Source organism: Uranotaenia lowii, chromosome 3 (assembly GCF_029784155.1).
Source record: "Uranotaenia lowii strain MFRU-FL chromosome 3, ASM2978415v1, whole genome shotgun sequence".
Taxonomy (NCBI): Eukaryota; Metazoa; Arthropoda; class Insecta; order Diptera; family Culicidae; genus Uranotaenia; species Uranotaenia lowii.
In genome coordinates, this window is record NC_073693.1 from 122,967,116 (window position 1) to 122,994,609 (window position 27,494).

Below are 27,494 nucleotides of genomic sequence, written 5' to 3' on the forward strand. Positions count from 1 at the left end.
TCTTTCGGCATACCGCTATAAATTTTCCACCCACAACCAGGGGAATATCATCTGCATAAATGAGGACCGAAATATTTCTAGGGATGGTCTCGAATATTCCATTCATAACTAGTATGAATAGGGTCGGTGATAGTACTGATCCCTGCGGAACTCCTGTTAGTTGAGGGCGTGCTGAGGAGACTGCTCCTCCGATCGCAACGTAAAACGAGCGGTTTGTGAGGAAATTTTTTGTTACTTGGTAAATGCGATTTCCAACTTTTGCTCGTTCCATTGCTCGAAGAATTCCGGAGCGCCATGTTCTATCGAACGCTTTGGCTAGGTCTAATGAAACAATTTCTGAATGCATTCTTTCATGTCGATGTTCGTTAAGAATGTCTTTCAGCTGACTAAGGTGGCTAGTGGTTCCCATTCCACTTCGAAAGGCATGTTGATTGGGGTGAAGAAGATTGTTGGCTTCGAGATGTTGCTGAAGTCTACGGTTGATAAGTCGCTCGTAAATTTTTCCCAAGCAAGAGGTCAGTGCAATCGGTCGAAGGTTGTCTGCTCCTTCCGAGTTTCCTCTGTGCTTAGGTATCGGGATCACCTTACTGACTTTCCATTTTTCAGGATATTCTCCATTTTGCCATAAAGTGTTAAGAGTTTCAAGTATAATAGCTTTTGCTTCGGGGGGCATGTTTTTAATCATACAGTATGAGATTTCATCCGGCCCGAATGACTTTCCGGTGCATTTTTTTAGCGCAATATTAAGTTCTGTTGTCGAAAAATTTCGATCTATGATGTCATTAGCGGCTATAGAAATAGGTGGTGAGTATTGGTTTGTTAAAGATGGCGCATAGTGATCGGTGGTGAATGTTTCTTGAAATACATCTGCAATATAGTCCGCAATTTTCTGTGGGTCACTAGTGTATTCTCCCCTTATTGTCATTCTTCTAGTTCTACTGGATTTGCGACCAGTTATGATTCCGAAATTTTGCCATAGTTTTGAAACTGGAGTAAATTCATTGAACGAGGTTGCAAAAATTTCCCATGCCATTTTCTTCTCTTCTTTGATGATGTCTCTCGATTCCCTTCTTGCTTTACGAAATTGTTCGTTTTTTATCGGCCATGAATCATCTGACCGGTTGGTTTTTTTTAAGATTTTCCATTTTTCTTTTCTGTCTTTGATTTTTGAGCTTATTTCCTCAGTCCACCAGGGAGCAAACTTTGATGCTGTTCTCCCTTTTGTACGAGGGATGCATCTTTTTGCTGTTTGGAAAATAGTAGATGTAACATTTTCAATATTCGGTCGAACAATGGCAAAAAGTTCGTCGCTTATTATCACTTGATATGTTTCCCAGTTCGCTTCATTCAACTTCCATTTTATCACCGCAGGCACTGTAGGGCATGGACCATCCAGCTCTACTAGGATCGGTATGTGGTCACTATTTCCTGGCTCAGGGAGGGTTGACCATTTGAATCTGTTTACAGTGGATGACGATGAAAACGTTAAATCGATAGCCGTGTCAAATTGGTTTTGGATAGGACTGAATCTGGTTTTCGATCCGTCGTTTAGCGGAATCAGTTCGTTGTTCGCCGCCCACGTTGCAACGCTTTCGCCCATTCTGTTAGTGGAGTCGTCCCATGTGAAATGGCGGGCATTGAAATCGCCACCCACCAGAAAAGGGGGAGTGATCTCCCGAATCAGTGATTCTAATGCTTCTTCCGCCCTTTTATAAAAGCCGCTTTTAAAATGGTTGTAGACACACACAAGGGTGATTTTTAGTGGCGAAAAAAGTCTAACTACAACGGCAGGAATTTGTGGATCGGTTTCAACTATTTCATGTGGCACTTCTTTGAGAATTCCCATAACAGCGTGACCTTTCCTTGCGTTTGGGGAGAAGCTTGTTTTGTAAATATGGTAGTTCTTTTTAACAATTGAGTTATAGGAATCCGTAAGACTTTCTTGAAGCATTAGACATAATGGTAACTTACCCCAGATCATCCTGGTCAACTCTGCCTCGTTACTCCAGAAACCTCTAATGTTCCATTGAAGGAGAAATGGTTGATCCTGAGGTCTATGAGACCGAGGTGTTGATTTAGAAGTTTGTGTAGAACAAGCTGTAGTAGTAGCCGTCCTCAAGTTTCTGGGTACGGGTCCTCTGCTAGTCCCTTCTCCGGCATCCCATTGTGGTGTTGTTTCAGAGGGAGGTAGATTGTCGGTTTCACTCAGCATAGTTTGGTATGATCTGGGAAAGAACTCATCGTAAGGTAGAATGCTATGGGGCGGCGTTGCACCCATCTGGGCTGTGAAAGGGGGTTCACCATCGACAGGTATGAGGATTGCGTCCTGGATGGCTACCATCCCCTTCCACATATTACCCAGTGACTGATACTCACGCCACTTGAGCCTCAGATGGGGTGGTGGTTCCTCCTGGCTGATAGGATTGATTGTTGGTTTAGTGGTAGGTAGTAGAATCGGTTGAGGTGTGGTCGTTTTGATATTCGTTTTTCCTATTTTATTTTCGAAAAAACTTGTTGGAAGCTGGGTTTGAGGTTTCGGCTTCTTCATTTTGCATTTCTTCGTTGTGATCCATAGATTCGTCTGAACTGTGTTCATCTTCTTCTTCGTTTTCGTGTTTGCTTGTTTTTTTCTTCGTTTTATCAGCCAGGGGAGATTGTGCTCCTCTTTTTCCGGTGTTTTCAGGGGTTGTTTTCACTTTTGAGGATTGCTGCTGTGTTCTAGTTGCTTGCCGAGTAGTCATTGGTGGAATAGTTGGTTTTTTAGGAACGCTTTTTGGTACTTGGAAACCAAGTTTCGGATCTTGTTGTTGTTGTTTCGAGTATTTTGTAATTGTTTTTGTAGCTCTGCGTGGAATTCTTGCTGTTGATCTGGGGTTATTTGGCTCGATGTGGGGGTAGTCATTCCGGATTGAATAATTGGTGTGCTGATCTGGCTGTTGGTGAGATATTGTTGTTTTTAAAAAACTGCTTAACTCTTTCCTTGTAATTTTGAAATTCTTCTTCAATTTTGGAGTATTTTTCTCTTTCTTGCATGAGAATTTCCAGTTAAGCTTTTAACGTTTATTGTAAGAGCTTCAATTATCTTATCTTTTCGAGCACTATCCGCATCGGTGACCGATGCATATGTAGGTTTGGCATTTGGCGAACCAATCCTTCTCCGGGCTTCTGCCCAGGAAATGGACTCGTCCGTTTTACAACGGATGACCGCTTCCTCATGGCGGTATAGAGGGCATTTTCTCCCCGCCGCGGAGTGCTCATTTTCCTCTTCTGGACAATGAGGACATCGGAACTTTTCCTTGCATGTGTTTTCCATATTCGAATGATTTTGGGAACATCGAGTACAACGTGTTGGTTGGCTGCACCTTTTTTTAGTATGCCTATATTCAAGGCAGTTCCGGCAAATCATAGGGCTTTCGTAATACGTTCTTACTGAAACATTCATCCAACCAAAGAAGACTTCTTTTGGCAAGCGTGTGCTTCCAAAAGTTAAAACAATCAACGGTGTATTTACTTGTTTTTTCTCAACAAATTTGGTGATTTTTCTCACGGCAAGAACTCCTTGATTAGCTAACTGTTTAAGCAGCTCCTCTTCTGGAACATCCATTGTTTCGGGCTGGTAAACCATCCCTAATCTTCTATTTAAATTGGGGTGGTCAATTATCTCTATCATCGTGTTTGTGTCGAGCTGTTTAATCCTCTTCAGCTCCTCGGCCAGCTGTATATTGTATGTGCTGAGTGTATAACTCAGTCCACGGCTATCTATCGACATTTCAATTTCCTTTCGCAGTGGTTTGCCTAGCTTGCCTTCAACGATCGAAGCAAACCAGAACGGGTTGTTCGGGAGGGGTTGTGGATTTTCACCAGGTCGTTGTACTTTCAAGTAGATTTTGCGGCCGTCAAACGTTGACGAACGCATAAAAGGGGGGATGGGGGCCGAATCCACATTACTCGTGGAACCCCCACCCCCGGGGGGTGCGCCAGTCATGGCGCCAAGCGCGTTATACTTTTTCTTCTTTTTTCTTTTTTTGTTGTTATTCACTGGTAAGAAAAACACGAAACTCGCTTGGGGAAGGGGGGGAAGAAGGGGGGTGGAGACTACCCTCGATAATCCCCGGAAATGGATCCTTCCCAAAAATTTACGATTTTTTCAGGTTGAAACACTACCAGGAGACCACACTTCTCAGGGGGTATTTTTTTTTTCTTCTCGAGATCGACTCTTAGCAAATGCGCCTTTGGTTAGGCTACCACTATTGCACACTCAGTATGCTATTGCCCAACCAGAAGCACATACCTACATACGTGAGGGCAAAATACTCAGGACCACTCAATCGCGCGGGGAGCTTTTTTTCTCCGCGCGTAATTCACTCTCTTCAAAGCTAGGCGCGTGTTTCGAACTTTAAGTCGAATTTGCTCTCGCACTCTTTTCGCCCGTTTACGTTGGGCCACCGTATTGGTGATATCCCCGCTGGGGATCACCCAGATAGCACTACTCTATTCTTACAGTTCGATGTTTTTTTTTATTGAGGATTGCGTATTATAGCGGCACTTTTGCAAGTCACCCAATACCGGGGGGAGAAAAACACCGAACTTTAGATTCCACCAATCGTCGTCTGTCACTCAGCTGACTGAGCGATTTGATTTGAATTCAAATCTGAATAAGTTTATAATTCCAATCGACCGTTATTTAAAATTAAATACGACCGATAACTCTTGAAAAAACGCAAAAAAATAATCCGAAATGTTTCCACTAAACTTCTTCTCATCGACGTGATTTTTGGACTGACTTAATAACTGATTTACAACCTTTGTCCTGAAGCATGTTTTTTCATAAAATTTTTCTTGTACTGTAAATAACTTTAAAGTTATTGATTGTAGCTGAAAATTGTCTGAGAAACATATTTGAGTCGAATTATAAGCTTTTCAAAACTATAAATTTGGTAGAAATCGGTTGAGAAACAAGGGAGTTTTAGCGAAAACGGTGTTTGCCGTCATTTGACCGCTCGCGGTATGAATAGGTATATACAAAGTGTCGGTATGTTTAGTGTTAAAGAAGATTTGATGACATATGATTGGAAATAATCGACTTAAAACATGAGGGGCATTAAGATGGAAGAAATAGATTGAAAAATGAAATTATCGCTTTTGTATTTCTATGGAAATCTAAACAGGATATTCGACCGAATATTGGACCGATTATTCATTTGGCCGAATAGTTGGAAAGGTCAATATTCGGTATTCGGTCGCCCGCCGAATACCACTATTCGATACCATACATACAAATTTTTGGATGACGACGTTCAAGAAATCATAAATAAAACAAACGACGACCTGTAAATATTGAACTAAGTAACCCGTTGTTATTAGTGATAGTTAGCAACCAAATAAATTTTCATCCCATTGTAAGACTTCCTACAAACCACACGTGTTTTATTAGCTCTGTCTATCAGGTTATGGGCCTGACCGTTTGGTAGGAAGATTTTGACGTAGAATTACGTCTTACGGCAACACTATAGGGGGACAAATTGAAATTCGCAAACGGATCTCGCGTCACGAAAACTTTCCAACTCAAAGACATCCTTTTTTAAAGACATATTATCCCTGCTCATCGTTGATTGGCTGGGCGAAATTTAAAAAAAACTCGGACGCCACGCCCCTTGGTGAGTCCCTGTCAACAAAATGTATAAAAACAAGGGGTCGCCTGCGAGCTGGTTTCAGTTTCTGTTTGCCCCTCGAGCTGAAAAGTTCTGCTGCGCTACGATCTGCGTTTGGACCCCACCAGTGGTAATCCAACGCAGATATCGTTTTGCAGTTTAGCTCAGTGGCATCCATTCGAGTAGGAGGACCAGCAGCAGAGGCGATCCGAACAAGTGGCGGAGATATGTTGCCACGACATGCAGCCATGACATTATGTTGAATGTCATGACAGGTTAAAATGTCAATTACTTGACATGACATCTTGATTACAAGATATTCAGCGCACTATAACTACACATTAAAAATTATACTAAACAACATGCGTTGTAAGCAATCCACCCCGATTGCGCATATTACTCATACACTACCGCACATTTTTTCGCAGTTTATCGATACGTTCACATTTATAATATTTCCATATTCTCTCTGACTTTTAAACAACATACATCTACCTCATACAAAGCACACATTTAACTCACCCCTAACTCATAGACACCATATACTTCACTCACACGCATTTCACGCTCAGTCCACACACTTTACCCGTTTACCCCATTGCCATAGGCCAAAAATAGAAAGTCAGAGTTTAACTTTCTGTATGTGTTGGCCCTGAAAAGGGCCGTTTGATTGTTATTAATCGAAGATTGAACTTAGCCGATATGGCATTTCAGTGCACCTTTGCGCTAGCGATTGCTATATGGGAATGGGAATCCGCCTTGCCAGGTAAATTTTTTGACGTTTCGGAGTTAGGACAAATGTATGGCCGTTTTCAAAAGCTTTCCAAAAGCTCCCTAACTAATCGAAACTTTTCTATGGAGGACATGGTGTCGCTAGTGTTTGCTTAATAACTCCCATAGGCAACTTCACTTTGAGAGAAACGCATGAGAGGAGCTTCCAGAAAACAGGTTTTTCTTTTGCACTGAGTCAAGCGTATGCATGAAAGGCAGCGGTGCCAGGTGTTAAACTTGCAAAATGGGTACGTTTTTTTAGTACACCGTTAATGATTTGTATGATTTTTTCTCTCTTTCGAATAGGCATTGATCACGCGTGGGAAATGTACATTTAATGTGCATCTTTTTTTACACTGATCCTGTAAGCTAGCGTGGAAGCTGTGTCAGGTGTTGATTTAGAAAAATATTTATTGGATTTTGGGATAAAGAAACGATTCATGAAATAATCGATTGTTTGAAATTTTGTTTTTCTTCAGCTTACTTTTTTCTCCAATCAATGAAAAACAAAAATTGCCTAAAAAAATTTATGCGAAAATTCAAAATTCCTTATTAAAAATAAACAACAGGTTTATTACCAGCACTGCACTGGCTGACTAGCAAGCGTTTGATTATTCAAAGCTCGCATGTTCTTCGCATTGGTTGCATAAGTACCGGGCGCAATGCATCTCAGCGATAATGTATTGAGTTTTGATTGACGCCGTTTGTCCGTATCTTAATATCGCCTTTGGGTATGCAACTGTTAAGTTTTTCAAACTGTTTTGTTGACCGCTATAGATAATTTTTTATTAAACTGACCAGCTTTATTTGAGCTGCAAATTCAATATGAAAGCATTGACATTGGACACACAGTATATGTATAGTTTCGTCTACATTCATACATTTGTTTTGAGCTGCATACTTAGATTTTTTTCAAAAATATATTGACACAAAACCGGTTGTCGTAATTCTACGTTAACTTTGCGGTCGTCTCAAACACAACCTCTTCAACTTTTTTTTTCGGAATTCAGCAAGAATGTCTTCAAGCGTCTCAAGCACTTCAAGCATCCCCGGAATCGATCGACTCCTAGGTCGCGAGAACTGGAGCACCTGGAAGTTTGCGGTGCAAACTCTTTTGGAACTCGAAGAGTTGTGGAGTACGGTCAAGCCGGAGCGCAAGCCGGATGGAACCTACGAAGGTGCAAGGGATAGGAAGGCACGAGCGAAGGTGATTTTGCTGATCGATCCCATCAATTATGTCCACGTCATGGACGCCAGGACTGCTCGAGAAGTATGGGAGAAATTGGAATCCGCATTCGAGGACCGTGGTCTGGACAGAAAAGTTGGTCTTCTTCAACGATTCGCAAAAACCGATCTGTCATCCTGCGATTCCATGGCCGACTACGTGAACACCATCATTTCGGCTGGTCATCAACTGAACAACATCGGTTTTCAAATTTCCGAGGAGTGGATTGGTTCCATGCTCCTGGCAGGGCTTCCGTCGGAGTACCGTCCCATGATAATGGCCCTGGAGAATTCCGGGCTCCCCATCACTGGAGACGCAATCAAGACAAAGTTGCTGCAAGAGCTCCAAATCCCGACGGTTGATGCAGCGCTTTCATCAAAAAAGCGATACGATGGCGGTGGTCGAGGCAGCGGTAGCAGCAAGCAGACGAAATCGGTTCCCCCCAAAGGTCCAAAGTGTCGAAAATGCCACAAGTACGGACATTTAGCGAAGGATTGTAGGAGCACCAAATCGGACAACGTTTTTTTCACTGGTTTCTCTACGCATCAAGCTGTGAAAAACGACGAATGGATTTTCGACTCTGGAGCGAGTGTCCATATGACGAAAACACGCGAGCTGCTGGAAAACATCAAGCCCTCAAGCGGAACGGTGGTGGCAGCAGACGGAAAAAGCATGGAAATCAAAGCAACAGGTTCAGTTGTTTTGCGTCCACGTTGCCATGGTGACGATACTCTTGTTAGAGAAGTTCAGTATCTACCGGAACTGTCAGTAAATTTGCTTTCCGTCAACCAAATCGTCAAGAAAGGCCACCGAATGATTTTCGACAAATCAGGCTGCAAGGTACTGAATCAAGCCGGCGAAGTACTAGCGACTGGAAAACGTTCCAGCGATATTTTCAAACTGGAACAACGTACGGGAAGCGTGCTAGCTTGTTCGTCAGTTGGCAGTTTGGATGTCTGGCATCGAAGGATGGGCCACCTACACCTTGATGGAGTCAAGAAACTTGGCAACGGTTTGGTCAACGGCGTCAAGATCACCAAGGAAACTGAAGGCAACTGTACGGTATGTCCGATGGGAAAACAGCATCGCCATTCGTTTAAAAACCCAGGCACAAGAGCGACGGACATCCTGGAGCTGGTCCATACTGACATCTGTGGGCCGATGGAGGTGAAGTCGTTATCACGGGCACGCTACTATATCGTGTTTGTAGATGACAAAACTCGCAAGATGTGGGTGTATTTCCTGCAAAGCAAGTCAGCAGAAGAGGTTCTGAGAGCATTCAAGATTTTCCACGCTCTGGCGGAACGACAATCCGGAAGAAAGCTCAAGATTCTTCGCAGCGACAACGGCAAGGAGTACGTCAACGGACCAATGCAAGCGTACCTGAGAGAACACGGCATTCGGCACCAGAGGTCAAATGATTACACACCTGAGCAAAACGGCATGGCTGAGCGAGAGAATCGAACGATTGTCGAGCGTGCAAGGTGCATGCTGTTCGAGGCTGGTATGGCAAAGCGTTTCTGGGCGGAAGCAGTGCAGACGGCGGTTTATCTGGTTAACCGTTCCCCCACGCATGGGCACAAAGTAACCCCGGAAGAAGCCTGGTCAGGTAAGAAACCTGATCTCTCCAACGTTCGAATTTTTGGGACCGTAGGTATGGTCCATGTTCCGAAGCAACAGCGAGCGAAGTGGGATGCGAAATCTCGGGAATGTCGGCTTCTCGGTTTCGACGAAGAAACAAAAGGCTACCGGATGTACGACATGAAGGCCAAACGTCTATTCAAGAGCATTTCGGTTGATTTCATCGATGAAGGCAAAGTGGTTCTCGATACGCCGAGCGACCGCAAACCAACCATGATCCAGTTTGAAATCGAAGAGGTCCCCCGTACTGAACCAGCACCACATCGACGAGCATCTGAAGGCAGCAATCAGGTTCCGGAAACAGATGACGAATTTTTCACCGATTGCGAAAGTGTTGCCGAGGTATCAAGCGACGAAAACGGTAATTTATCTGATGCTACAATAGTTGATGTGACCCCCATCACTGTGCTCCCCCCGCGCAAAAATTATCAACCACCTCGGGCACAGGTGTTGAGGCGAAGCGGTCGGGAGCACAAGATTCCAGGCAAGTATGATGATTTTTCGATTACGTGTAAAGGTCTACCTCGTCGCAATATTTCACAGGCATCATCTACTACTCGGTCGTCCACTACCGCTGGTCCGTCTACTGAAGGTGGAAATCCGCAACAGCTGGGTGCTGTAGCAAAAATCGCTCCGAAGGCCGCGGATGTCATGCTCAGTGACGATCCGACAACGCATGCTGAGGCTCTGGGTCGAGGCGATTCTGCCAAGTGGAAACAGGCGATGCAGAAGGAGTACAACGCACTCATCGAAAATGGCACGTGGTCCTTGACTGAACTTCCGAAGGGGCGGAAGGTCATCCGGTGCAAATGGGTCTACAAGACGAAGCACGACGCCGCAGGGAACGTTGACCGTTACAAAGCTCGCCTGGTCATCAAAGGATTTTCTCAGCGAAAGGGGGTGGACTACGACGAAACCTACTCACCCGTGGTTCGTCACAGTTCTTTGAGATACCTTTTCGCCCTGGCATCCAAGCACGATCTACACATCGACCAGATGGATGCAATCACCGCGTTCCTACAAGGTGATTTGGAAGAAGAGATCTTCATGGAACAACCGCCATGCTTCGAAGAACCTGGACGCTCTGGACAGCGGCCGCTAGTATGTCGCCTGAAAAAGGTGCTGTACGGGCTCAAGCAATCGAGCCGCGTATGGAACCGGAAATTGGATGCAGCTTTGAAAAAGCTTGGCTTGGTTCCATCGAAATACGATCCGTGTTTGTACCACCGCTGCAAAGGTGGCAAAATGCTGTTCGTTGCCATTTATGTTGACGATGTCATGATTTTCGCAAGCGACAAGACCGAAAAAGATGACATCAAAATGAAGCTAAGCAGTACGTTCCGAATGAAGGATTTGGGACCAGTGCGGAACTGCTTGGGCATCCGAGTCACCCGACTGGAGGACACCATTGCGTTGGACCAAGAGGCATACATCAAGACCGTTCAGGAAAGGTTCCAGATCCAGAATGCCAAGCCGGTAGCTACCCCGTTGAATCCTGGTATCAAGCTTACCAAGCAGATGTCGAGCGATGGACGTGATGGCGAGCGTATGGAAAAGGTTCCATACCAAGAGGCGGTTGGCTGCTTAATGTATTTGGCGCAATGCACCCGACCCGACATCCTTTTTGCGGTCAATATGTTGAGTCGCTTCAACCAAAATCCATGCAGCGCTCACTGGGAAGCTGTGAAACACGTTCTGCGGTACCTACGTGGAACATCTTCGATGAGACTCGAGTATACGAAGAACGGCGCGTCGAAGTTGGTTGGATTTTCCGATGCGGACTGGGCAGCGGATATGGACGATCGCAGATCAACGAGTGGATACGTATTCCTTTTCCAAGGCGGAGCAGTATCCTGGGCCTGCAAGAGGCAACCCACCGTGGCACTTTCGACATGTGAAGCGGAGTATATGGCTGTCTCCGCTGCAGTGCAAGAGGCGTCGTGGTGGAGAGGATTGTTATCGCAATTTGGCAAATCAGAACCCGTTCGTCTGTTTTGTGATAATCAAAGCACAATCTGTATCGCCAGAAACGGTGGATATACGGCACGCACGAAGCACATCGATATTCGCCACCACTACATTCATGAGGCGCTGGAAAGGAAAATCGTTGATCTGGATTACATTTGCACAGAAGAGCAAGTAGCTGATGGTCTTACGAAACCCCTGCAACGTGTGAAGCTAGAGAGAAACCGTGAAGCGATGGGGATCAAGAAACAACCGGTTAAGGAGGAGTATTGAACTAAGTAACCCGTTGTTATTAGTGATAGTTAGCAACCAAATAAATTTTCATCCCATTGTAATGCCGTTTTCGTTTTTCTCCACTGGCGCGGGGCAAAACTTTCTCTGAATAAACAAACAGAATCGTCACCCAGGACGATGCAAATATATGGTTGCTATAGTCAACCTTATGCTTGCCCCCAACACTGACAACTTCTACGGGTTGCAACCGCCTGCTTGAGGTTCAAACCTCGGGCAATTCTAGTGGACTTCTGAATTAATAAACGAACACAAAAACAGCAGTTAGGGCAAAACTCGTGGATAACTAGGTTGCCACTGCTTATAAACGAAAACACTATAAGACTTCCTACAAACCACACGTGTTTTATTAGCTCTGTCTATCAGTAAAGAATGGTTAACCTCGAACTTCTCATCTTCATTTGCACTGTTAGAAAAAAAAATACTAATTTATTTCTTCAATTAAAGCTGAGAAATTCTTAAGAAAATAATTAATATTTACAAATCATAGTCATTGAAATTCCAAAATTCCTCAATTCTTAATCCAACCGTATGCCGCGGTTTTACACTGTTTACCCCCTTTAAACTGTGTGTCTGTGACTGTTTTTCGAAGAAGACTGTGGGAAAACCATAAATATTAATCACTTGGCCCCGAAAATTGGTTTCATCACCAGTAAGGGGCGGGAAGACATCCCAATTTACCTTTTTCAGCACCAGAAATCCTCTGAATTCGATTTGTTGTGGCGCCGGGGGGCTGGGAAAGTTTTCCTCCACCCAGGACACGACCTTATCCGATACGAAGGGGGGAATGGTGACACCCCACAGCACCTTGGGATCTTCTTCGAACTCCGGTGTCACGAGATCGAAATTCTGCTTGAACGACGAAGCCGACGGTGATATTGGTTCGGCCATGACTCTTCTGTGCTTCCTTTCGGAGAGAATTAACGTCGTCCGTCGTTCGTTCAACTTTTTAACTTTTCCTTGCTTCTGGATTAATATATTTTTCTTTTGCCCAGGGGAAAAGGAGACAGATGATACACTAATTTATCAGTAAGCTCTTTTAGCTACTGGCAGAGGTTACACATCGCTCACCGAGCATATTATCACCATAACCACACAAGGCCAACCAAGCCTGCTATATTTACTTTATTCATTGGATTAATCGATTCAGGAAAGTAAACAAGCCTACCACTGAAGAAAAACAACCCCCGATTGGAACTTCCGTTCTGATAGAAAAAAAAAGGGAATCCAACCCCCAAACAACCACCCACTGACACTATCCACTGACTTCGCACCGAAGAGCGAATCTTCTCTGGAAAACAGCCACTAAAAACTGCGGCAGGACCCACAAAATGTCCCACAGGGCACGCGAATGGACGACGAGACCAACGATTTTAAACTTGTATCTGCAACGAATGGAAAGCTGAAACTGAACTGCGACTGCCGATGCCGCCTGCTGTCAGTAAAGAACCGCTTCGCGTCCGTCGTTTAGTTTCGTGTTTTTCTTTCTCAGCTGGAGTCCCGCGGTTTTTCTCGATCCTTAGAAGACTCACGTTGTGTACCAACCAACATCATTGGGAAGGACGACATCATCTAGTCAGTGTTTTTACATAGGAGGAATGAACGAGTGAGATTCACAACAACGCGTTTCGGGAGCTCAGAGAGCGAAAACCGAGAAAAAGCTTTTTCTGAGTTGGAAAATATGATGGGATTGGGATGCAACGAAAGCTCGGGAAGCTCTCTCCTAAAACTGGGGAAATCATATTCTCTCGCATCTCAATGGGGGATGGATTGTGCATTGTGATTTTATGTACCATTATTTCAGCATAATGCGAGAAAAACCTCATGTGACTGTCCCCTCGAAGAACAACGGTGACGTCAGTGTAGTGGTGTTGGGAAAGCGCATGTTTTCCCGCCACGATCCGAAGACGTTTTAAGAGGATTACCGGAAGTGGTTCCAGTAAAATTGGATGTTAGATTTTTTTTCTCGGAATTAGTCTTCTGTGTGTTTTACAGGGATTGTTGAAGATGAAAAATCTGCATTTTGGGTAAATTAGGCTGCATATAGGATCGCAAAGGAACTGAAGACACACTTACATGAAAATAATTTCTTCCATAAAATTCTTGAAACTTTATTTAACCATAATCAATCCCAGATTTTTCTACTCTTTAGAATTCTAGGAGAATCAATTTGATAATCCTGACTAAAACCGATATATCTCTCATGTTTCTCAACCGATTTTTACCAAATTTATAGTTTTGGAAAAATCGAAAGTAGCTGTTTTATTTTAACGTTGTATCAATTTGTATTTTCTAAGAGCAAGTTCACTGGTGTTGGGAAAAAGTGATAGAAATTTTGATATTTTGAAAATTTTACCATGCAAAAATGTTTTCAAGATCTTTGGGCGTTGTATTTTTTTACAGCACTGTTTCTATTTCAGCCGTATGTGATAGAAATATTGAAATTTTTGCTTCACAGCATGCGAAAATACAACACGTGTTGTAAAAAAATTTGAAGGCCACAGATCTCGAAAATGGTTTTGCATGGCAAAATTTTCAAAATGTGCTAAAAGTGGCGTTATTTCTACCACTTTTTTCCCAACACCAGTGAACTTGCTCTAACAGTATGTTCAGTATGTTTATGATTTATGAAATTATATTCATAAGAAATCAAATTTGGGTGTACTTTTAAGTCTAGGCACGATTTTAATACAACCTTGCTCATTCCGGATGACGTTTAAACAGCTATATTCTGCTGGATGTTGTTGTTTACAGCTTAACTTAAAAACTCTGCGTATAGTGAGCTCCACTTTTCATAATTTTCGTAAAAATGAGAAGCATTGGAGCGGTCTGAAATTCGATTCGGGAGTATGGAGAGCAAAGAAGCTTCATGGACAAAAAAAATCTGGCTGGAAACCAGGTCCGGTGGACAAAACTTTGGACCGGAAAGTTATGCGTGCTTACGCCAGTAAAAAAACTGCTTCAGTTCATGATATGACCAAAAACGTGGATTTCCTCTCAGCACGGCCCATCGGGCCAAGATAAAATTAGGTTTTAAGACATATAAGAAGCATAAGAAGCGGTAGCCGAGTCAAAAACAAGCTACTTCCGTCGAACCAAGAGCTTGTAAATTGTATGATTAACTGCAAAATCGGTGTGTATTTTCACCGACGACGAAACCTATTGCAAATTTGATTATAAAACGCTTCCGGGTGACCAGGATTACACACTGTTGAGTTGGCCAAAGTATTGACGAGATGGAGACATCAATTTTGACCGAAAATTTTGGTAAGAAGAGAATGATTTTTTTTTCAAATCACTAATAACTATCTGCTTTATAATTCACAAATAATCAATGAGGATTTCATGTTTATGATACTTTGTTTATCCTCAATTTTTGACAATATGTGACGTTTAAAGAAATCATGAACTGAAAAACAGGAAAATTTTCGTGACGTCACAACGCTCAAACATAGATACCTTTAGCACCGATTCTAGAGCGTGCACTAGCTGTGATTATTCTGAATCTAATATCATTTTAAAAAATGGCTTTTTTTACATCATTTTGCAACAATTTGTTTTTATATAGCTAGTTTTTTGACAAAGTTATGTTTCAAATAAAGAATAGTTTTTAAATCAGTGTGTTTTCAAACTAAATTTTTAAATTTCAACGACAACATACTCAATCAAAAAAAAAGTCATCTTGAATATCTTCTGATGAAAAATGACGCTTAAGAAATAACCTTTCTAATACTGTACAAATTATTTTTAGATAATGAAAAATAAAAATCGGTTCTCCAGTTGAGGGGCGCTTGGAATGGGTCATGTACAGATTTTCAAACAAACAGAAAATAACTAAATTTTGATTACCAAACAGTTAAAATAACCAGCATACTGAAAAACTTTTTAAACTAATTGATCATAATGTTGCAAAAAAAAACAATAGAAACAGAAGAATTGCTAAACATGGAACTTAGTATAAGTTGATTATCAAAACTGTAGTTTTTCTGGTGTTTTAGCATTCTAAACCAATTCAGTAGGGAAAAAGAAAAGTTTTTTTTTTATTTCAAATTTTCCTTTCGACTGTATGATTAATGTTTTGGATTTTTTCGGCGATTTCAGTCTGTTTAGTGATTAAAAAACAACTGGACGAAAAAAAAACGAAACATCATTGTAAGTACACAAACACTATTTTTATTAGACCAACACTATTTTATACTTTGGAATCATCATAAAACATAAACTAAATATTTTTTCTTTCACACACTTTCTACACACTTGCTAGATTCCTTAATAAAGGCTAAATATAAGCCGAAACGTCGGATGTTGTGATAAAAATAGTTTTTTAATCACTAAACAGACTAAAACCGCCGAAAAAACCCCAAAACGTTATTTTTTTAAAGAGGAATTTAACCACGCAGAGTCTTTCGTCCTCTGCACATATTGAATGAGCTAAACAACTAAAATAATGAGTTATTAGTTATAATTGACTGTTTTTTTTTATTAAACTTTTGAAAAATAGCAATTTTTTATATAAATACTTTTTCATTTTTTCAATAAAGCTTCGAAAAAATCGGTATTTATACCGATTAGTGGAATTTTTATACCGAATATCGAGTTCTTTCTAGACTGTTGACCAGACAACATGTCTTTTTAAGACTTGCATCCGAACATCCTACACAGTAAACGAAAATTACCGAGTTCGGTAATTTTTTTACCGAAATTCTAACATGTGTAAATCGTTAAACTGTTCGGTAATTTTTTCGGTAAAAAATAAACGAACATCGGTAAATAAAGAATCGATTGACCGATGTTCGTTTATTTTTTAACAAAAAAAATAGTTTAACGATTTACACATGTTAGGATTTCGGTAAAAAAAAATACCGAACTCGGTAATTTTCGTTTACTGTGTACATTGTTCAATTATTTTAACTTTTTCATGATTATATAATGGCGACGAGGTTGAAAGTTTCATTGTTTAAAGAATAATAGTTTTTTGTGCGTGAAAAGAAATTTTAAGATTTTGTGTGTTTGTGGTGTTGTGTGCTATTGCTTTTTTGTGTCATGGGAATGTGCGGATTATTTAAAGAAGAACAATTTATAATTAACTTTATAACGGAGAACGATTAATATCGCAGTTATGCTTAGCTGCTTTTGTTGCTGCTTCATTGGACATCAAAAATAAAGTGCGATTGTTTCAAAAAAAAGATCCGGATTTGTTCCGTGATAGTTTCTCGTAATTTTCGCGTTTAATTGTTTTCTTTTTGCGTTTTGTTCTAGAGAAGATTCTGTAGAACCTATTTCTTCGCTGATTATACCGGAAAATTACTTGAGGAGGAATAATTTAATTTGTTATCTGTAAAAGATAGGAAGAAGAATCTATAATTCAATTATGAACAAACAAACTAAAAATTCATTTCTCAAAATGGTTGGCAAGAAGAAGAAACTGATTTTATGTTCGCAAAAAGCGAGTTTTTCTTTGTTAGAAAAGAAAATTACTGTTGGGCGTAAACAGAAAGATTTTCTCTTTTTCAGGTTTATCGACCGTTCGAGTTTTGCCTTATGTAAATCAAATAGATTTTAAAATTATCGTCATAATCTGTTGTAAGAACATCAATGTTAAACGATTCTTAAGGGGCGAGGTGTTGTAGTAGCCACCCAAATATCAATACATAAATTTATCGTGTATACACTGCCGGCCAAAAGTTTGGGATCACCCGCTAAAAAACATGCAAATTTTGATCGTTCATATCTCAGCCGTCTTAGGACATATTGCAAATCTTCTGATCTCATTTGAAAGATAATGAGCCATAGCTATTTCGGAGGTATTTTGCCCAGAAATAAAGTTTTAGTTTTGCACCTAAAACTAAACAAAAAGTTAGAACATTTTCAAAAAATCGCACTCAATATTCAAAGACGATCATCTCGGGATAGGATGAACCTAATTTCAAAATTTGAGTTGCTTTGGAATCCTTTTTCTATACTTCTCAAAACACAAGCAAAAAATTTTGGGCAAAAATTTAAGAATGTACTTTTAATTAATAAAATAGAAACTTAAGTTATCGTCCAAAAGTTTGGGATCACCCCTAAGTATGGTGTATCGGCCAAAAGTTTGGGATCATTCTTTTAAAAATATGCGAATTTATCTCATTCATATCTTTCTGATCTAACATCGTATTGCAGATCTGAAGGGTTCATTTGGAAGCCTAGGAATTGTTGTTTTTTCATAAATTCATACAAAAATTATATTTCAAAGTGATAACCATACAAAATTTACCTGAAATTAATTGTTTTTTGAAAATTCACACTTATGATTCTAAATTTTTTATGGTTATGGATTAAAAATATATTCTTTAAATGAATTTATGGAAAAACAACAATTCCTAAGCTTTAAAATGAACCCTTCAGATCTGCAATACGATGTTAGATGAGAAAGATATGAATGAGATAAATTCGCATGTTTTTAAAAAAATGATCCCAAACTTTTGGCCGGCAGTGTATATGCCTATCCTATAGTAAAAAGGGATATTAGTTTTATGTTTTAACAGAGAAATAAAGGAGTTCTTTCTAGACTGTTGACCAGAAAAAAAACCGATTTTTCGGGCTTAAAAATACCGATTTTAATGTGGCATCGCGCCTACGCCTAAGCACGAACGGCATGAGAGAAATTGAGATGGTGGGCTTCATTCGCGGCGCTTAATGTCGTTTTCTCCTTCTCAGAGCAACTTTTGCTTGCGAATATAGTGTTGGGCGAATGTTACAATCGCTATCGTAGTATACGACGTGAGAATCATTTAACTTCATTTTCATTTAACTTCGGGGTTGTCCCCCTTGGTGCAATCCATTTAATTTACTATGAAGCGGGGCTTCAGCCCGAAATTTTTTAATCTGGTTCGGTCAAGAATTGGATTGCAAAAAATACTTTTAAACAACAATGCTTTAATCAATCAATATTACTATTTTGACAACTTGGTTGGTTTTGTCAATTTTTTCTTTAGTATTCAACGTCATGTTTGTCATTTTGTCCAAGGCGCTCCCTTTTTCACTCATAGGAAGTTGTGAACCATGAAGCGAGAGCGCTCATCGCCTATCGTGCCTATGATGTCATGATTTTGATTAACTGGAATGATTGCTAGCAAGCCAAATAGATACGTTTTTTGGAGAGATAATTTTTACGATATTTACTAAGAAAAACCAAATCGTAAAATACTAAATTTTGAACTATTTTGTTTTTAATTCTTTTATACATTAAGGAAAGAAAAAAATATTAAGATAAAAATCATTTTGATTGGGAAGCTCAGTCGAGAACTCATAATTAATGATCTCCCCAATCGACCGATAACTGTACCTTTCTCTAAGAAAGGAGATTGGCAGATTTAAGTTACTATTAGCCGTCATTGCTGATAACAAGTAATTTGTAATGAAAAAACACATCACACCAAGATTCTATTATCACAACTTTAATCGATCAATCGCCGCGCAAAATTACATAATCACGCCCATCTTGGGGAAAACATAAAACGCATTTCCGCACGAGGAGGTCGATGATGGCTCGTGTACCATACATATGTATAGATCGGTACGATGCAATGGAATGCAACGAAAATGGTCCACCGCCTGTCAGAAGCACGGTTTGGTATCCAATCTTGCTCCCACCCTAGAAGACCTTGACCTTGTCAGTGCCGAAATGCGTTCGTTCTGCACTGCTGCTCGGATTTTACGTTTTTTTTTGCTACCTATATTTTCATCTCTTGTGATGAAACCGAAAAAGGCGCCAAAGCTAGTGATGTGCCAAAAAAGTGGTGCTGCAGGAGGCGAACTATTTCAAATCTAGTAACATGTAGGTAGGTTTACGGCCAAGTGCACAGCTCTGTACCGATTTGTCGTACATATAGAAACATAAAATCGTACCGGATGTGTGCAGTTCCGATTTACTTTTTTTACTACATCTGTTAACTACTATGTGCCCTACTATAAGGCGACGGTTATGTTTTTCCATGTATAAGGCCAAGCGTCGCGACATTCCCTTCGTTTGATTTGTAACGAGCAGGAGCTTTTAAATTCTCGGAGAGAACGAGCGGAAAATGGCATCCGTTTTTTTCCAGTTTTGGAAGTGCTAGAAGGGTCAATCATTTTAAATCAATCTTACAGAAATCCGTATCAAATAATTACACCTTTTTTTGGTATAAAACATGAACTTATCTAAATATAAAAAAAAAGAGCTTAGTCGAGTCCTGGAGAAGACAGTTATTTTTCTTCAACCTCAAATAATAAAAGGTTTTTTTTTCAAAATCATTTTGGGGTAAACTAAATTTTTAAGATACGATACGCGTTTTGAGGTACAAAATTTATGTTCAAAATTATGAATGCAGCATTGAACTTACAGGAGTTAAATCAATATTAAATTCTAAATAAGATACTCTTTGAAATTTGTCTAACTTAATCTTGCTTGATTGTCCGGTTTTACCCGGGCATGTCCAAAGCAAGGTTTCCGAAATCATAGAAAAATCTATAATATCACAGAATTTTAATCAAATTATTATTACAGAACCTTTGTCACAGAACACAGTACTTTGAAAATATTCACAGATTTCACAGATTTTTTTTGTTTAACAAGATTTTATATTTTTATCTTAAAAAAAAGCTCTGATTTCTGCCTTAGAAATATGAAAAGATTGGTGATGTCAATTGATTTTTCTTGAGTACAGTGTAAAATGACCAAATTTGTCATGGTTTTTCATGAAACTAATGCAAATTGCAGCACAGAATGCCGTTAGGGGCTTCTCACATACCACGTGGACAACTTAGGGGGGGGGGGGGATGTATGGAAATGCCCACGTTTGTCCATGGAGAGAAGGATAGGGGTTTGGGTCATGTCCACGTGGACATGTATGTACTTACCTCCAAAATATTTTGTAGAAATGAATAAATATTAACACCGCTTTTAGGCCCTGAACCCTTCAGCGGCGTCTCTCGCTGCTTTCTAAAAGTGGAATTTAAAAATATTGAAAAACGAATGGTTGAAACAAACTGGAAGAACATTTTAGGAGCAAGACAATCAAAGCGTTTGATTGTTCAAAATGTTTACAAATCGAAAAAGATTCTAGCATTATCTAAAAAAGACCTTAAAACATTTACAGGACTAATAACAGGACACTGTGAATGTCTTTATCATTTAAAACTAATAGGCAAGAGTCATTCTGACGTATGCCGATTTTGCAGCGCTGAGAAGGAATCATCTAAGCATTTATTTTTATTTATATAGTATTCCGTCTCACGACATAACTATAAATTGACGAACATAATTCCTAAAATTCACTCGGTCCATGGCAACCGTTCTCCAATTTCTCGGGCCCCCCACGTTCGCCAGATCACGCTCCACTTGGTCTAACCACCTCGCTCGTTGCGCCTCCGCTCGTCTTGTTCCTACCGGATTCGTGGCGAACACCTGCTTTGCAGGACAGTCATCCGGCATTCTCGCAACATGTCCCGCCCAGCGTATCCGGCCAGCTTTCACCACTTTCTGGATACTGGATTCGCCTTAGAGTCGCGCGAGCTCGTGGTTCATCCTTCGCCTCCACACTCCGTTCGCTGTACGCCGCCAAAGATGGTTTTTAACACTCGTCGCTCGAATACCCCGAGTGTACGCAGGTCCTCCTCGAGCAATATCCAAGTCTCGTGCCCGTAGAGAACAACCGGTCTAATGAGCGTCATATACAGGTTACACTTCGTGCGAGGGCTAAGTCTTCTCGACCGCAGTTGCTTGTGGAATCCATAGTAGGCACGACTTCCGCTGATAATTCGCCTACGGATCTCACGGCTCACTGTCATTGTCTGCGGTCACCAGTGAGCCGAGATAGACAAAGTCTTCGACTATCTCCAGCTCGTCGCCGTCGATCGTGACCTTGTTATTACTGGACAAGCGGGTACGGTCGGTCACGGATCCGCAGGCCAGCATATACTTCGTCTTGGACGTATTAATCATCAACCTAATCCTTCCTGCTTCGCGTTTCAGTTTGCGGTAGATCTCCTCCACCGCCGCAGTTGATCTGCCGACTATATCAATGTCATCGGCAAAGCAGATAAGTTGACTGGATCTGTTGAAAATCGTGCCCCGCATTTCGCCCACCGCTCGTCGAATAACACCTTCTAGCGCCACGTTGAACATCATGCAGGATAGACCATCACCTTGTCGAAGCCCCCTGCGCGATTCGAATGAACTCGACAATTCACCCGAGATCCGCACACAGCACTGCGTTCCATCCACCGTCGCCTTGATCAGTCTGATCAGCTTCCCGGAAAAGCTGTTCTCGTCCATGATTTTCCATAGCTCGTTACGGTCGATCGTGTCGTATGCGGCTTTGAAGTCGATGAATAGATGGTGCGTAGAGACTTGGTGTTCCCGGCATCTAAGCATCTTCTGTGTGACTGCCTTTGCCTTATATCAAAAAGAACAAAACTACTCGGAAAAGGTATATGGGATCCTTCCGAAATATATTCTATAAGTTCCAAGAAGGTTGTCAACTTCATTCTTGTAGTTCTTCCAGATTGAGAAAATGCTAAACAACAAGAAAGTGATACTGTTGAAATCAATCGCAGTGATCTCTCTTGATTAGCCACATTAATCAGGGGACAAACCACAAAAGATCTAACATCTGGTCGCAGTGGTAGGAACCCAACAAGGAAAAAAAAAGATGTTTTTATCAAAATCTTAAAATTATAAAGCTTTCCAGTTTAAGTTTAAACAATTGAACAAATTAAACAAATAATTAAACAATTAAACAAATAAACGCAGGGGGATGAGGGGGTCAAAAATCTCATTTTTCTGCCCACGTGGTGTCTGAACGGCCCCTTGCAAAATTTTTAGGTTAAATCCCAAAAATTCCGATTTTTTTTTTCGGCAATCCTGGTCCGAAAATTCAATGTTAAATTTTAGGAAAGGTGCGGTCCGACCCGGTTAGCCGAAGATCTTAGAAAATAGCTCAGTTTTTGAGAGATTTATTCACCTCAATAGCAAATCCAAACGAAAAACTAGATTTAGAAATTTTTATATTTTTTGATTTTTGCACACGACAGCAATCTGGAAAGCTTAATCTGATTAAAATGTTTAAACAAATTTAATTCCTCAAAGACATTAATTATTTCCGAAATAGCTTAAAATTTTTAATATGCTTATGCTTATGCTACTTATGATACATACACAGCCAGATCTTGTCAGCATCCCGGTGAGTAGCAAAATTACATTTACTACTCATTTTGACACGGCCGGGCCCACTGTGCAGTATTGGACGCAAAGACAATTGGAACACAAGGGAGGAAGGAACGTGGACAACAGTACCATACGTTCCCGTGTTTATTTAATATTTATTTGTTGGAAGCATAGACGCTAAGATATTTCTATGCTCCTTGATGTTGGACCTTGCTATTCTTCCTTCAACGGTTGGAAATGAGGTTTTTATACATAAAAATCGAGAAGTTATCAGTACAATTATTCAGAAAAAAATTCCCTGATAATTTTACAATAATTATTTTGAATCCTTTGTACCATAATCCCGGGTCATCGACCATGGTTATAGCGCCGATACTCGCTCTTGAAAAGAGTTGAAAGAGAAAAATATGATTATGTAATAGAGCACTGAAATCTTTAAAATATTTTCTTTGTTTACAGATTTCAATGCCAAAAAATATGATAAAAATAATCCGGATGAATATAAAAGTTCTTACCTGATTACATTTGTTCATTGCTCATAAAAAAATCAAAATATTTTTTCTTAACTTGTTATTTCTCTATGAAGGAAGGGTTAGTTGATGACTTTTGAATTTTCATATTCGATTAGGTCCATCAAGGTCCAAATTGTTGAAAACTTTCAATGTACCTGAATATCATACATAGGACAAGAATGTACCATTCAAATATAGGTACCAGATTTAGCCAAAGGCTTCGCCGTTTCTGCATTAAAAAAACAAATAGAGAATAACTCATACGGTCGCATCGCAGCAAAGCAAGCTATGAAAACCACGGAGAAGAAAAAAAATTAATAAAACAACCTTACACCAGCGCATGTAAGGAAATGCACTTCTGTGTTCTTTTAAAATTCAATATCAACCCATTCCAACGATTGAAAAAATAAACCAAATCACTTTTCGCGAATCAACTCTTTGAAACTTTGGGACATGGAAATGACATTGAAAACAAGAATAAAAACCCAATTTAATACACTTAACAGTGGATTGGAGGCTTTCTTACAGAGTATAAATTATCTTTGGAAACATATGACACAATGATGGATTCCTTATTCCTGAATTATATATGATTTATCTATAAAAAAGATGAAGAATGATTAAAGAAAATCGAAAGCTAAAATTACCAAACTCAATATTGAAAATGGAGGCTTTCTTACAGAGTATAAATTATCTTTGGAAACATATGACACAATGATGGATACTTTATTTCTGAATTATATACCCTCAGAGGAAATCTTATTATAAATTTCATAAGATACATCTTATGAACCACTTTTTTGCGTCCAAACTAATTCTTCATAAGAGTCTTATGAAATTCTTTCAATATTCATATGAAGTTCTTATGAAAAATAGAAGAAGCGGCATTGTGAAAAAATAATGAACACATTCATTCCATCAGTCATTTCCTCGTCGTTGTACCAAGCACTAACCAGTTGTGGAGCCATAAGTTTTTTTTTTAAAGTTGAAAGTGATTTTGTTATTCTACATGGTAAGTTTATTTTTTTGTGAACGTTCAAATTATTTGTTAACGTAAACACATATTTTTATGTTTACTTTTCAGCATGTTAACCGGCGAAAAGGATAAGTTCAATGGACCGGGTGCGGCAGAATGACTGTTGGAACCGTGCTTTGATGTGCTGCTTATGGTGATCATGATGTTATTGTAAACAAACAACAAATTACCAACGAAAATAAACTGATCGTTTTTAACATCAATTATCTTGATATTTTCTCTTCAAACGTAAAATTTTCTGTTTCCATAAGACCCTCTTATGAAAAGCAACAACCTTTCATTGAAGCAGGTGTTCATCTGAAGAATTCATTCGCTTCATAAGACAATCTTATGAATTTCATAGATTTTTCTTATGGCGCCACTTTATAAGAGAATCTTATGGTATATATAATAGTATTTTTCTGAGTGTATGATTAATCTATAAAAAAAGATTATGATTAAAGCAAATCGAATGCAAAAATTACTAAACTCAATATAAAAAAAGATGGCCAGTACGTTTTTTGGAGGATATGCAAGCTGATATTCAAGGAGTTCATTTACTATCGAAATATTTCAAACTGTTTAATTTTGAGAGCCACATTTCTCGACGCTCACTAGTGGTCAAGGAGTAAGCCTCCTAAACTCTCATGATACACTCAGAAAAATACTATTATGTATGCCATAAGATTCTCTTATGAAGTGGCGCCATAAGAAAAATTAATGAAATTCATAAGATTGTCTTATGACGCGAATGAATTCTGAAGATGAACGCCTACTTCAATGAGAGGTTGTTGCTTTTCATAAGAGATTCTTATGGAAACAGTAAATCACTTTCTAATAAGAAAAAATCTCGATATTTCATGCTGAAAACATTCACTTTATTGTTTGCCAAATTTGTTTAAAATTAAATCCTCCATGGTCACCATCAGCAGTACATCAACAGACGGCTCCATCAAAGTTTTTTTTTGCCGCATCTTAATCTTCGACCTTTCGTTTTTTCAGCTCGCTGAAAAGTAAACAAATAATGTATTTTAGATTACTAATCTATTCAACGTTCACACCAAAAACATCAAATCAAACTTACCATTCCGGAGATAACAATAACATTTAACATTGAAGGAAAACTGTAATAACTATGAACTGGCAATTGCTTTGTACTGTTAGATGATGAAAAAAAAAACTGATGCTATGAATGAATGTGTTCATCATTTTTTCACAATGCCGTTTCTTCTATTTTTCATAAGAACATCGTACGAAAATTGAAAGAATTTCATAAGACTCTTATGAAAAATTAGTTTGGACGCAAAAAAGTGGTTCATAAGATGTATCTTATGAAATTTATAATAAGATTTCCTCTGAGTGTAGATGACGTGGGATCGATTCTCGGCTGTTTGATGAACTTTTTGTCAAATTTTCGTTCGCTCCCGTAATTAATTAAGCGATTGCTGGCTACTGCTGCTGAGCAAATGGCTGACTTTTTTGGAGCCAACATAAGCATGATATTTACTATGGAATAGAACAATTTTAAACAATTTTGTTTTTTTTTTTTGTTTTAAGATAATCAAACAAAATCTTACTTCATTATCTAGAATTTGTTGTTGTTTATCTGGGCAGAAGTTGATTCCAAATACAGCTGCGCTAAATCGGTGAATTTCATAGTGCAAACAACAGCTCAGTGCAACCTACGGTGCTTATCCCGGTAGAATTGTGGTTGAAGTCTCCGCGAATGTGCAGTTCCGGTAGAAAATAAACACGGACTTAACGTAAATTGTGCAACAAATCCGGAAATCTAATCGTCGAACGCGGTCAAACACAATCCATTTTGTTTCCCCGTCTTTGTTTTCGCTTGCTGGTGCCGTGCAGAGTTGTTCGAAAAAGCTTCGATTTTAAGCTCCGCCAAGTTCGGATGTTTACGTATCGTCAGCTGTGCAGGCGGGCTTAAAAAACATACTACACGCTGAGAATATTTCACACACTACCTGTTAAAAAAGAAAAACTTTACCTGTGGCCAAAATGGATGTGGATGAAATCATATGTACAATTTGTGAAAAATTCGAAAAGGATCCTGCTAACGTCTTGGAATGCATGCAGTGTTGCAAGTGTCAGCACTTCAGGTGTAAAAACATCATCGGCAACGCTATCCGTAAAATGAAGAAAAAAGATTACTTCTGCTCTGCGGATTGTCAGTTGATGTTCACGAGAAGCAGCGGAACTAAGCTTGCAGAAGAACGGGTTATCGACGAGATGAAGAAGCTCTTCAGTGAGATACGAGAACTCAAACTGGCAAATATTGAAACACAGGAAACCCTTAAAAGCGCAGTGAACGAGATTGAGAAGAGCCAAGATTTTCTGGCAAGTAAATTCGACTCCATCCTAAACGAATTTGGTGAGCTGAAATCAAACCAGAAAGTCTTGAAGACAGACATATCCAACGTCCAGGAAGATTGCACCGAATTACGGGAAACAGTGGTTACTCTCGAAAAGGAGGTTGATAGACTTAGCCGGAAAACCCTTGAAAAAAATGCAGTTGTCCTTGGGGTCCCTGTCAAAAATGATGAGTCCCCGAGAAGTGTGTTCGCTTCGATAACAACGTTGTTGGGATGCAAGCTACCGGATGATGCCATTGTAGACGTCAAACGTTTGCATGAACCAAAACCCAATGCGAAAAATCCACCCATGAAGGTGATTTTCAAACATGAGGAGTACAAGGAAGCAGTTTTCAACAAGAAAAAAGAGTATGGACCGATGGCAATTTCAAAACTAGGAAGCAGCTACGAAGGAACGGGAAAAATCGTTCTACGAGACGAATTGACACCGAACGGATTGGCCCTCTTGCGAGAGGTTAAGAATGTACAGGAACAGCTGGATGTACAATTTGTCTGGCCCGGCCGAGACGGAGTCATCTTGATCAAATAACGGCAAGCCTCCAAGATCCAGAAAATTAAAGACTTGAACGATCTCCAGAAGTTACTGCAACCGAGCTCTAAAAGAACTATGGCCTTCTCGATGTCGGATTCCTCTTTACTGTCCTCCTCGGTCATCGAACCTCCAGCCAAGCGTCGCTAAAAACTCCTAAACTTCAGTAAACTGTAATCAAATAATTATTTTCACACCCAATATTATAAATATACCATATCAAAGCCAGAATGATTGTTTTAGCAATAAAAATAACTTAAGTAAGAAAGGTGGTCTTAAATTGGAATGGAACATCCGGGGCATGAACAATTTAGAAAAA

General features: G+C 39.9%; 1 protein-coding gene across 3 annotated transcripts in view; it reads right to left on the bottom strand.

The window, feature by feature from the left end:
* Positions 1–27,494, bottom strand: part of LOC129751364 (myotubularin-related protein 8) — a 125,890-nt gene that overhangs the window by 92,604 nt on the left and 5,792 nt on the right. Inside the window, exon 1 of one of the 3 annotated variants that reach the window (XM_055746821.1) lies at positions 12,226–12,964. The exons of 1 other annotated variant lie outside the window; for it this stretch is intronic. In XM_055746821.1, the coding sequence (XP_055602796.1) occupies positions 12,226–12,435 (210 nt within the window). In that variant the 5' untranslated portion in view covers positions 12,436–12,964. Of the gene's footprint in view, positions 1–12,225; positions 12,965–27,494 lie in introns of those variants that run through there. One more of the 3 variants, XM_055746820.1, reaches the window with a different exon arrangement.